The sequence below is a fragment of the Alosa sapidissima genome, chromosome 3 (genome assembly GCF_018492685.1).
Source record: "Alosa sapidissima isolate fAloSap1 chromosome 3, fAloSap1.pri, whole genome shotgun sequence".
Classification (NCBI taxonomy): Eukaryota; Metazoa; Chordata; class Actinopteri; order Clupeiformes; family Clupeidae; genus Alosa; species Alosa sapidissima.
In genome coordinates, this window is record NC_055959.1 from 33,986,132 (window position 1) to 33,998,631 (window position 12,500).

The 12,500-nt window shown below is 45.0% G+C and overlaps 2 protein-coding genes across 3 annotated transcripts in view; one reads left to right on the forward strand and one right to left on the reverse strand.

Moving 5' to 3' along the window:
- Positions 1 to 5,366, forward strand: part of nif3l1 (NIF3 NGG1 interacting factor 3-like 1 (S. cerevisiae)) — a 6,437-nt gene extending 1,071 nt beyond the window's left edge. For both annotated transcript variants that reach the window (XM_042086550.1, XM_042086549.1), the window contains exons 2-7: positions 1 to 308; positions 965 to 1,121; positions 2,484 to 2,607; positions 3,675 to 3,813; positions 4,356 to 4,439; positions 4,933 to 5,366. The exon at positions 1 to 308 is cut by the window's left edge and continues 367 nt beyond it. In XM_042086550.1, coding sequence (XP_041942484.1) covers positions 1 to 308; positions 965 to 1,121; positions 2,484 to 2,607; positions 3,675 to 3,813; positions 4,356 to 4,439; positions 4,933 to 5,117 — 997 coding nt within the window. In that variant the 3' untranslated portion in view covers positions 5,118 to 5,366. The remainder of the gene's footprint in view (positions 309 to 964; positions 1,122 to 2,483; positions 2,608 to 3,674; positions 3,814 to 4,355; positions 4,440 to 4,932) is intronic.
- Positions 5,367 to 5,439: 73 nt separating this feature from the next.
- On the reverse strand, positions 5,440 to 10,885 carry gdpd3b (glycerophosphodiester phosphodiesterase domain containing 3b). The gene is made up of 11 exons (XM_042086551.1): positions 10,583 to 10,885; positions 10,230 to 10,459; positions 9,703 to 9,745; positions 8,831 to 8,966; positions 8,578 to 8,623; positions 7,742 to 7,860; positions 7,432 to 7,521; positions 7,119 to 7,252; positions 6,901 to 6,969; positions 6,547 to 6,598; positions 5,440 to 6,272 (listed from the first exon to the last, which is right to left on the reverse strand). The coding sequence occupies exons 2-11, from the start codon at positions 10,390 to 10,392 to the stop codon at positions 6,018 to 6,020; spliced, it is 1,107 nt and encodes a 368-aa protein (XP_041942485.1). The 5' UTR covers positions 10,393 to 10,459; positions 10,583 to 10,885; the 3' UTR covers positions 5,440 to 6,017.
- Between the last annotated feature and the right edge of the window lie 1,615 nt (positions 10,886 to 12,500).

The window sequence follows — 12,500 nt, forward strand, 5'->3', positions numbered from 1 at the left end:
CTCATTGGCCGAATCATGGGATAACGTCGGCCTATTGGTGGAGCCCAGCAAACCCCGTCCAATCAAAACCATCCTGCTGACCAATGACCTCACAATGCCCGTCATGGACGAGGCGGAGGCCATGGGGTGCGACCTCATCATCTCCTACCACCCGCCACTCTTCCGGCCAATCAAGCGCTTGGTGCAGAAGGACTGGAAGCAGCGATTGGCTGTGAGAGCAGTGGAGGGCGGGATGGGCGTGTACTCACCTCACACCTCATGGGACAGCGTCAAGGGCGGCGTCAATGATTGGCTAGTCGGAGGAATGGGTAATATATCTCCCAGACTTCTATTTCTATACCTCTTCACCCTTGAAAAGTACCCAAAGCTGCCATTAAAGATGGCTGCCTTTTTGTATGCGAAGTTCAGGGGTCTGTTCCTCTGCTATCTCTGCTCTGTGCATGTACTGTATGCAGTTCCATTGATTACAGTGGAATGTACAGGCCGCTATCACGTCTGGTGTAGCCAGTTCCATTGAATACAGTGGAACGTACAGGCCGCTATCACGTCTGGTGTAGCCAGTTCCATTGAATACAGTGGAAGCTAATTGTTGCAGCAGACGCTCTGTGATCAGAACGCTTCAGTTCCATGTTTGGTGTAGCCTGCGTGTAGGCCAGTGTGCTCATGCGCCCTGTAGACTTCATTAGCTGCCTCTGATTCAGGGACGGATGGTAAACTAACACAGTGCAGGTGGTATCGCTCAGGAAGTGGATGAAAATACCTGATTTAGGGGAAAGTAAAACAGCCCCCCTCCACCAAGTATGTTTGCCTTATTGAGGGAAACTTAAAATGGCTGATGGGTGTGTTTTCCTGATTTGGGGAAATGTAAGATGGCTGCTGTGTGTGTTTATCTCATTCGTGGAAATGTGAATATAACTGTGGTGTGTGTGTGTGTCTGTTTGACCCCTGCTCGTCCCTCCCTCAGGCAGTGGGAGTGTGTGTGTGCTGAGTCAGGCTCTCTCTAGCGCCCCCCAGAGGCACAAGCTGGAGTTCAGCGTGAGGAACCAGGAGCTGCTCAACACCATTATGGCCGGCCTGAAGGAGACGGAGGCAAGCCACCTGCTCCAGCACACCACTGTTAGGTAACGCACACACACACACACACACACACACACACACATGCTTACACCAACACACACACACACACACACACATGCTTACACCAACACACACACACACACACACATGCTTACACCAACACACACACACACACATGCTTACACACACACACACAAACACACACAGACACACACACACACACACATGCACAAACACATGCTTACACACACACACACACACACACACACACATACTTACACACACACACACACACACACACACGCACACACACACACACGTGTGCACAAACACATTCAAACACACAGACACACTTACACACCCACACATACACACACACACATTCATAAATACACACTCACTCAAGCAGAGGCAGAATACAACACTGTTACGCAACACACATGCAACACACATGCAACACACATGCGCATAAACCAATACAAACACATACGCACATATAGTACACCACCGTTAGGTAACACACAAACACACACACACACACACACACACACACACACACACACACACACACACACACACACACACACACACACACACACACACACACACATAGACACTGAGTACATCACTGGCTCTTCATTAAACTTGAGTTTGGGGAGAGAAACAACAACATAATAGAAAATCCTCTTTCAGTTACCCAATCCATGTAGAGATTCTCACACACACAATCTGTGTGCATGTGCGTGTGTGCACGTGCATGCCTTCGTGCTCTAAAGTATTTACAGACATCTACCCCAGCAGATGTGTGTGTGTGTGTGTGTGTGTGTGTGTGTGTGTGTGTGTGTGTGTCTATATGTGTGTATGTCGGATGTAGTTTCACTGGAGCCTGAGGGGTGTGTGTGTGGGTGTGTATCTCTCTCTGTGTGTGTGTGTGTGTGTGTGTGTGTGTGTGTGTAGTTTCACTGGACTCAGCCTGAGGAGAGCTAATGTCCAACACTGACTACAGCAGTGGTCCTCTGGTGGGAAAATCGATTTTCCTTCCAGTAGATGTGTCTGGTCATCTCTCATCTCTTCTACTTCCTTGTTATATATATATATATATATACTACTTCCTGTAGATGTGTCTGGTCATCTCTCTTCTACTTCCTGTAGATGTGTCTGGTCATCTCTCTTCTACTTCCTGTAGATGTGTCTGGTCATCTCTCATCTCTCTTCTCTCATCAGTTTCTCATCCTTTATGTGCAGTCTCTCCATCCACTGAGGGGTTATTCTTCTCTTTCCTTCCTCTTTTCTCTTCTGCTTTTTCTCTTTTGTGTCTCTATCTGTCTCTAATCTCTTCTCTGTTGTCTGATCTGTCTGTCTGTCTGTTGATCTTCTCTGTTGTTGATCTGTCTGTCTGTCTCCAGGTCAGAGCCTGAGGGGTACCATGTGAGTGTGACCTGTGCTGGCTCAGCACTGACCCCTTGTGTTCAGACGCTGGTAGGACACGCAGCAGTGACCCAGAGCCTGAGCATCACCCAGCTGCAGCAGGTGAGCGCTCACAAACCCCTCATCTCTCCTCCTGCTCACGCAGCCCAAGCACATCACACACACACACACACACACACACACACACACACAATGGAACACAAGCACAGGGTTCCCACGGGTCAGGGAATTTCTGGAATATCATGGACATTTGATAAAGTCTATTCCAGACATGGAATATCAGGGAATTCTGTTGTAGCAGTTTAACGTGTACTTGCCAAAATGCATCAATGCAAATATATGTCCATGCAGAATTAGTGTATATCTGGTAATTGTCTTTAGCCTACTGCTTGCTTGATTGGTTGTGGTTATTCAATGTCCATTTACTCATCTCCCACTCTAAAGAAAGTCACAGATTCTTGAACACTATGCGGCTACTATGAGATCTTTGGTGGATATATTGTACGATTAATTCTGTAGTAGGTCATGGAAATTCCGGTTTTTCGTCAGGGAAAAGTCATGGAATTTTACATGTGACCTAGAGTGGGAAACTCGCAAGCAAGAGTAACTGTTGTTTTGTGGACTGTCCCAGCTATGTAAGGGATAATGTATAGAACGCCGGTCATTACTGGGAAAATAAGTCCCGACAGGGCGAACCGGACCCCGACGCGCAGCTTCCGGTCACGGTAAAATGTAATTTTTGTTACATAGCTAATTTAGATACACTTATGGGGTTGGTGCTTGTCTGTCTTTAGGAATCCGCTGTCTTGGTTTGTATAGAAATGAATATTAAGTGACACATACAAACATACATATGTGTATACACGGATACACGGAAATAGGGCATGGGTGGAAATAGGCGACTGTCCGATATCATGTTTCCAATTCTAATACTTCCATCCTCAGGTGAAATAAGTGACTGTCCGATATCGTGTTTCCAATTCTAATACTTCTATCCTCAGGTGAATTAGGTGACTGTCCGATATCGTGTTTCCAATTCTAATACTTCTATCCTCAGGTGAAATAGGCGACTGTCCGATATCGTGTTTCCAATTCTAATACTTCTATCCTCAGGTGAAATAGGCGACTGTCCGATATCGTGTTTCCAATTCTAATACTTCTATCCTCAGACGCCCCTCCTGGGCTGTGGGCAGGGACGGCTGTGCGTCCTGGACGAGCCGGTAACCGTGACGGTGGCGTGTCAGAAGATGAAAGCTCACTTGGGTCTGTCACACCTGAGGCTCGCACTGGGACACCAGAGAAGCACAGGTGAGGGGGAGGAGAGGGGGATGAGAGAGAGAGAAGAGGGGGATGAGAAAGGGGAGAAGAGGGGGATGAGAAAGGGGGAGAGAGAGAAGAGGGGAGGGGAAGGGGAGAGACAGAAGAGGAGGACAAAAAAGAGAGGGAGATGGAGAAAATAGGAGGATGAGAAAGAGGGGGAGAGAGGTAGAGAGAGAGTGTTGGAGGAGGGAGAAAGAGAGGAATGAGAAGAGCAACTGAAGGAGTGTTTGTGCCAGATAAATAGAAGTGAGGAGAGAATGGAGGGACAGAGAGAGAGGGGGGGAGGGAGGGAGGGAGGGTGAGACAGGAGGAGAAAGAAAGAGAGGAGGGCAGGAAAGGAGAGGTGAGTGAAATTGGAGTTCAGGGTGTGTTGATAGACAATTTGATTCCGTGTTCTGTGAGTACTTTGAATTGATTTATGTTAGTGTGTGTGTGTGTGTGTGTGTGTGTGTGTGTGTGTGTGTGTGTGTGTGTGTGTGTGTGTGTGTGTGTGTTAATAATAACATGTGTGTTTTGGGGTGTTTCTCTAGAGTCCTCTGTGAGCACAGTGGCAGTGTGTGCAGGGTCAGGAGCATCTGTCTTACAGGGAGTTAAAGCAGACCTCTACATCACAGGTCAGACACACACACACACACACACACACACCATAGACTTATATAGCCTATGACATACACACACACACTACAAACATACACACACACACACACACACACACACACACACACACACACACACACCAGGCACAGACACACAAACACACACACACACGCAGACAAACAAACACAAACACCTCACATACCTTTTGGTCATACAGATTACACAGCCGTCATTGTTGTAGGATTGCTATACAACTTCCCGTCTTGTTATGGGAAGTCTTATCATCTTTGTGTGTTCAAACTATACAACTGACCAGCCCTAGGGGGTTAATATAGCCCCACATTAGACTTGGTGATGCTCTAACTATATAACTGACCAGCCCCACATTTGAGTGGGTGGTGCTCCAACTATACAACTGACCAGCCCCAGGGGGTTAAAATAGCCCCACATTAGACTTTGATGCTTTATTTATAGTCTAAGCTAACAGTGGTCATTTACTGTGTCCACCAGGTGAGATGTCCCATCATGAGGTCCTGGATGCTGTGGCCAGTGGAACCAGTGTGATCCTCAGTGACCATAGCAACAGCGAGCGTGGCTTCCTGGCAGTGTTCAAAGAGAAACTGACCGTCCGCTTGCCAGAGTCTGTAACCGTGGCGATCTCCAAGAGTGACAGAGACCCGCTGGAAGTGGTTTGACCAATCAGAGCTTGACCTGATAACACCAGAGGGAGGGAATGGACCTAGTTCAAACATTTCCACATCAAATGTTGAAATGTTGTCAAATGATATCTACGAATTCTTCAGGGACAGTGGCTTTCTTTTCCAAAGACATGACATGAAGGACTGAAGACTCCGACATGTTTGCTGTGTGTACCTGTACCTGTATGCGTGTGTTCTGTGTGTACCTGTATGTTATGCAGTATACTAATAAACTAGTGGTTGTGACCAGTGGATTTATTTGGTCTTAAACCCACAAATACTCTACACTCCAGTAGTAGCCAAAAGTCTTCTGGTGAAGTCCAGTAGAATTATATTTTTATTCTGGTGAAGTCCAGTAGAATAATAGTTTTATTCTGGTGAAGTCCAGTTATAGTTTTATTTTATTATATTTGCAATGACAACTACAGTTTCACAGAAATAGAAAAGAAAAGTCTTTGAACAGAATTAAGTACAGAAGTAAAGTTGAATAAAGTATAAAAAACAACCTTTTCACACACTGTGCGTCACATCCCATACAGACAGGATTTATAGCTTAAACGTCACTGACACATATACTGAAATAAATACACATACACTGACAAAAAACAAGAGACTTCAAACTGCTTCAGCAGGAAGAACAAAATGGAACTATAGGAAATGATGTCATAGATTAGATGCATCCATACACAGAGGCAACTCCATGTGCTTTATAAAGATAAAAAGCATGATGTATTAGATTAGATGCATCCATACACAGAGGCAACTCCATGTGCTTTATATAGATGGAAAGCAAACACAAAAAGCAAAGTGAAAATAAAGTGCATGTTATGCCTGAGGTGGCTCTGGTGAGTCCAGTGTGTGTGTGTGCGCATCTGAGAGAGAGGTCACTTGAGCTTTTTAGCCGATAAGAGCAAATGGTAGTCCGGCATTACTTGGGTCGGCCCGACAGTGAACGGTCATACCGCTGGCTCCCACGATGCTGGGTGGTGTGTGGGGGTGTCTGGGTGGTTCGTGCGGGTGGGTATGTGGTGGCTGGGGGTGTCTCCGTAGCCAGTCAGATAGGAGCGAGGGGTAGTCAGTCATCACTGCGGTCGCCCCGAGAGTGAACGCAGCCTTGATGTCACTCTCCTCATTACAGACAAACAGATGCACCTGAGGGAGGCACAGGAGAGGGGCATTAAGACCCAGAGGATAGCCACAACCGATGACCAACATGGGTGGGTCACGTAGATTCATTTGTAAGACCTCTAGACTTTAAAATGGTTGATGAACCATATCATAAGTACACTAATTTGATGGAATAGAAGTAAGCAGAATGTATTTCCATATAGGCACTATATGCTAATGTAATTAGTACATGTAACATTTTCAACAATATAGGGATTCGTTGTTGTTAACGTGCAAGGATATGACATTGGAAATGTACCTCGATCCCTCTTTTCACCAGGTGCTCAAACAAAGCCTTTCTCATGGCCAGCCTGACAGAGAGAGAAATCGAGAGAAAAAAATGGATATTTAGTGTGAGGCAGCCCTCTGTAGTCCCTTGGTGTCCAGTGCTTAATGTGACCGTCATGATTCAGAGTTCAACGGTAGGACTGAACACACACAGGGAGCCCAACAGGTGGAGCCCTCTCATTCTCCCTGACTCCTGGATTAACTGATGGGCTACTCTTCAAAAGCAACATGTATAGAAACATATTTAAATTGATCTAAAAATGTAACCAAAAGTGCTTCGATAAAAAGCTAACGTGCTTCAGAATGGAAAACACTGTGTTCTCACTTCTCTACTAGCCAGAGGAGCGGTCTGCATCGCAGGATCAGTGGGTCTGAGGGCTCTGGGATGTACTTCCTGTGGGGACAGGAAGAGAGGATTCAGAAAGCTGCATCACACACACACACACACAATTCAGCTGAGGAAATGGTTTAAGTGCAGGTAGGGACCAAATGCAACAACGTACAGGACACCACTGGTTAAACTACATGCACACACACACAGACCTGTTGATAACTTGGGGAAGGTAACACTGCAGCAGGTCTTCTCCCAGTGGTACGAAGGGCAGTAGGCCAGTGTAGAAGAGGATCAACACCAGGATGCCTCTCCTCAGGGTGAATATGAATGGCATGTCTGGATTCTACACACACACACACACACACACACACACACACACACACACACACACTCAAGTAAGTATTTTCATTCTGAGGGAGTGAACAAAATTATTATTATTATTATTATTATTATTATTATTATTATTATTATTATTTTATCAATTTCTAACTTCTTGGTCACACACACACAGACACTGTGTACCTGTTCTCTGCATTTGGACATGAGGTGATCACTATCTGTGGCCCATACAGTGATGGCGTCTCTCCTGTACGACCTCACCAAAGACGCAACCTAACAGAGATGGCAGTTAGAAATACTGACTATATACACACACACACACACACACATATGTACACACACACACACACTCACTGAGACATTCGTAGCATAGTTGTACAGAATGAGACACTCGCAAATCTCAGCATAAATAACAACATGTAACGACATGGAAGGGGAGGAGTTATCGCAGAATAAACATTGTGGTCATGCATGTGTAATAAGAAGCGGTTACCTTCTCTATGAGGATGTCATTATCGTCCTTGACCTCGATGTTGATGGGCATCGTGGGGAATTTCTGAAAGACGTCCTCTAACAGCACAAACTTCCTGTCCTGTCCCGTGCTGTAGTGACCTATAGGCCAAGAGAGGAAGCCGGGGAAACTTCTTGTTAAAACACAGAACCAAGACTCATACAGTATTCACATGAAGAGAGGAGTCCTCTTAAACACAGAACCAAGACTCATACAGTATTCACATGAAGAGAGGAGTCCTCTTAAACACAGAACCAAGACTCATACAGTATTCACATGAAGAGAGGAGTCCTCTTAAACACAGAACCAAGACTCATACAGTATTCACATGAAGAGAGGAGTCCTCTTAAACACAGAACCAAGACTCATACAGTATTCACATGAAGAGAAGAGTCCTCTTAAACACAGAACCAAGACTCATATTCACATGAAGAGAGGAGTCTTGTATCTTGTTAATCGTTTTTTAAATGTTCCAAATTCAAACCAACCTAAAGACACCTTAACAGATCCTAACAAAGCTAAGAGATCCTAACAAAGCTAAGAGACTCCAGGGTGATGAACTAGACTTTACTGAAATGTTGTGACGCCACCACTGTGTCCCTGTGCAACACTCCTAGTCCAGGGCAACATAATATGCCCCCTTTATGCCCTCTTCATGCTTACATGACCCTGAACGATATGCTCATGACCATGATGCAAAGCAAACACACAATGGCCGCATTTAAATGATGATGTCATCCCAAACACACTACAATGACGGCATTTAAATGATGAGGTCATCCCAAACAGATTCATTGAGACCAGCAAATGAGACTCACCGGTGTTGAAAGTTACTTCCAGACGCTCTTTATAGAGGGGAAGGTCCTGAAAAGATAAAAGCAGGAACTTGGTCAACTATTCTGTTTGCTACAAGCAGACTGGATCTGTCATTACACAGGAACTAGGCAGGACTAGATCCAGCCCTGGTTCCACTGGATACAAAATAGTCCTGGGACAGAACCTGGCCAAATCTGGAAGAAAGTTGACCAGAGACAGAACCTGGCCAGTTCTGGAAGGAAGTTGTATTCACACCTGTATGTTCAATGAAGAGATCATGACATCATTTCCTGTCTGTCTCAGGAGGTTCCCATCGTGTGACACGACCACTTTACCATCTTTGGTCATATGACAGTCAAGCTCCAGCATGTCTGCTCCCACCTCAACAGCACTGAGAGAGAGAGAGAGAAAGAGATGGAGAGAGAGAGATGGAAGCTTTAAATTAAATGTATAGGGAGACTGAGAAAGAGATTGTCAGATTCCCAGTTACGTTTATATATTCCATTTTACCGTAAAACTAAGAGTTAACAGGCACACATATTCAAATTTATACCAATTAACATATACATTCAAAACCATTAAATAATAATTACAGAATAACTGCATTTCATTGTCTCTGTACTTGTACTCTGCACAATGAGAATAAAGTTGAATCTAATCTAATCTAATCTAAAACTTAAGTGCTATTATTCAGAGCATGATTCTGCATATTAAAGGGGTGGTTCAGGATTTTGGACATAAGACCTTATTTCCAAGTAAGCAAGTGTGATATTTATCAGTGGAGACCGTTTTCAGCGGGTAAGACTGTCTTTAGTGGCAGGCTAGCACATACCGTTGACTTGCGCTAGCCTAGCACCTGCGAACTCTGCAATTAGAAGGACTGGATGAAACGTGTTGAAAATGGTCTCCACTGATAAATATCACACTTGCTTACTTGGAAATGAGGTCCTATGTCCAAAATCCTGAACCACCCCTTTAATGTCAAAATAACAACATGACTACGACACAGGGGAAGGCAAAGAGAAGGAACTGGAAAGAGACACATGAGACAAAACAGATGACATAAGACAGAGAGTGAAAGAGAAAGAAAAATAGAAAGAGGGGTGTGTGACTCGTGTGTGACTCACTGATTGAAAGCCTCCATGGTGTTCTCTATCTTCTCCCCAGCCCCTGGGAAGCACAGTTACCAATAGAGCTGTTAAACACTGCCCACACAGCTGTCAATCACCACGGACAGAGCTGTCAATCACCACTGACAGGCAACAGACTGGCTGTTCGGCTATGTGAAGACCAGCTGGTCTGTTTCAGGCAGCATTTGGCTATCAGCTGTCAAGCAAGGAATCGTTTGCAGATGGGTTTCATTTTCAATGTCAGATCAGTTCAGTTCAAGTAATATACAGTACGCAAGGACTAGAAAAGTCATCTCTCTTCACTTCAGCTACCTCTGGCATCAAAGGGTAAAGGAGAAATATACTCATATACTAATTTCTACACACACACAGAAATGTCCAGTTTCTTACTGTAGAAAGTTAATAAATCAATGACTTATTTTAGATTTGATTTTATAGAGCTAGAACTGTTATTATTTTGTTATTATAATTGACGCCTGGTGTCAGTGGCAAGATTAATATGGCTGCTGCCCATGTAGACTTGCCTCCCCTGTGTGCTATGTTCCGAGCGAAGAACCGCAGACGCTTCCTGGTGTGTAGAATGCGTGGGTTCCACAGCAGGATCAGTGAGAACACAATGTAGAGCAGGGGCTGAACGTACGCCAGCAGAACCGCCAGCAGAACCGACAGAAGCAGCGCGGTATCCATACTGACAGACGCCACACAGGTGGATGAATAAAGGCTGTTGATAAGGAATGCTGTTGGTAATCACCCCCTGGTTTAAAGTGGAAAACATATCATTATGAACACAAGCATTAAAAGCCCAATATCTAAATACTGACAGCTGCCATAACTAAGACAGAAGCAGAAAATAATCCCCATACTTGTCTGAACTTGCCTTGTTTAGTCCTGCTTGTCCAAGATACACACTTCAGTTCTTCTGATCCTTGTCTATGAATCTGCAGTCTACTGTCAGTCTACCGTTCTTATACACTGCAAATGCAAATGCTGTGTCATCTTCAAGGGAAGTCGGGCGTGGGTGTTAAAAGGATGAGGTGTGTGTGTGTGTGTGTGTGTGTGCATGTGTGTGTGGTGGAGGTGGGAAGATAGTGGTTGCCACTTGACCCATATGTGGATACGGTTGCTACTGCGGCACATACACTGTAGAGTGAGATGGTCAGATCAGATGACGCCATGGTGATGACACCAGAGCTCCGACATCCCCAGACTAGAGAGAGGTCACATGATCAGGGGATAACCCCACAGGATCAGGGGATAACCCCACAGGCCAGACACCCCCCCCCCCAGGTTTTTCCTGTGCTTCTTGTTTTTCAAGTCTTTATCGTCTGTCATGTGATTGCGTGTGATTTTGTGTCTATACGTGTGTGTGTGTATGTGTATGTGTATGTGTGTGTGTGGTGTGTGTGTGTATCTGTGTATGCGTGTGTGTGTGTGTGTGTGTGTGTGTGTCTGTCTGTCTGTCTGTCTGTCTGTGTGTGTGTGTGTGTGTGTGTGTGTGTGTGCACTCCATATCTCATCACAGCTTGTCCTAATCTAATCAGATATCAGTCTCGCACAGTATTCACCCAGTTCTGTCATGGCGTAGTAGTAATGACTTAAAGACACAGGATGTGATGTGCTGTCTCATCTGATCCTACAGTTCTGATAATGGGCTCACTATACTTGACTGTTCAGGAACTTTTCTCTTGTAAAAGTTCCTGAACATTGAGGCTGGTGTCACCTCTTCACTCTACTACAACAGATATAACAAAAAACAACAAAGCGAAAAGATCCAGAAGTCCAGGTCAGCTCCAAACTACTATTTGGACCCAAAATCACTGTGAACCTCCGGACGTCCTGAGACACCAAACGGCTGTGTTCTATGTGTCCCGTATGTGCTAAGGAAACGGGCTGTTTGAGTTCTTCTGCTCTATGTGTTCCGTACGTGCTCATTGATAAGGAAACGGGCTGTTTGAGTTCTTCTGCTCTATGTGTTCCGTACGTGCTCATTGATAAGGAAACGGGCTGTTTGAGTTCTTCTGAAACTCAAGAGAGCAGCGTTTTGAAAGGAGGAAAGGAGGAAGACACCGCTGCCTCTTGACATGAGCATGTAAACTCCCCCTGCGCTGCCTCTTCTGAAATGACCCTGTGGCTGACCTCAGTTTCGGTCTCCTAATGAGTCTGCTTGGCCAAAGCCGTACAGACGCGGACGTATGTTATCCTCAACCACCCTCACGCCACCTTCCTCTGGGCCTCATCAGTCACATACGTATAAGTATATATAAGTATAAGTATATATAAGTATAAGTATATATACGTATAAGTATATATACTCTTTTGAAGCTGTGAAATTTGGTCTCTGCATTTATCCCAATCCGTGGATTAGTGGAACACACTCAGCACACAGCAGTGTTCGAATTACATGGGAGCCTTAGAGTGAGGACTGGCTCCCATGAAAGCATCAAAGTCAAAAATCTGAGGGGGTCTTTGATATCTGAAGGTGTCTGGCATTGTAATTTAATCTTAAACAACCGCTCATTATCTATCCCTGTGCGATCTCTTACCATTACAGACGTGAAATTAAAATATAGGCTACTACTGGACGTACGTAGACCTACCCTACGCTCTTGAACGCAGCATGATGACACTTCACCACCACTAGAAAAACCGCATACGATCGATTTGACAGCACTCGCAAGTCTGAAGAAGTTACCCTGCTTTGATGAGAATGTTCAAAGTGGTTTTCAAAGTGGGGGCCACGAAGGGGTGCCAGGGGGGCCTCAGCAAGTTGGAAGGAAAAATAAAAGCAACAAATA

Excerpts from the sequence above, each read along its gene's own strand:
- gdpd3b (XM_042086551.1), bottom strand. The coding sequence starts at position 10,392 with ATGGATACCGCGCTGCTTCTGTCGGTTCTGCTGGCGGTTCTGCTGGCG. Across the intron at positions 8,967-9,702 it reads ACCATGGAGGCTTTCAATCA|TGCTGTTGAGGTGGGAGCAG; the intron begins GTGAGTCACACA and ends TCTCTCTCTCAG. Across the intron at positions 8,624-8,830 it reads TCTCTTCATTGAACATACAG|GACCTTCCCCTCTATAAAGA; the intron begins GTGTGAATACAA and ends TTATCTTTTCAG.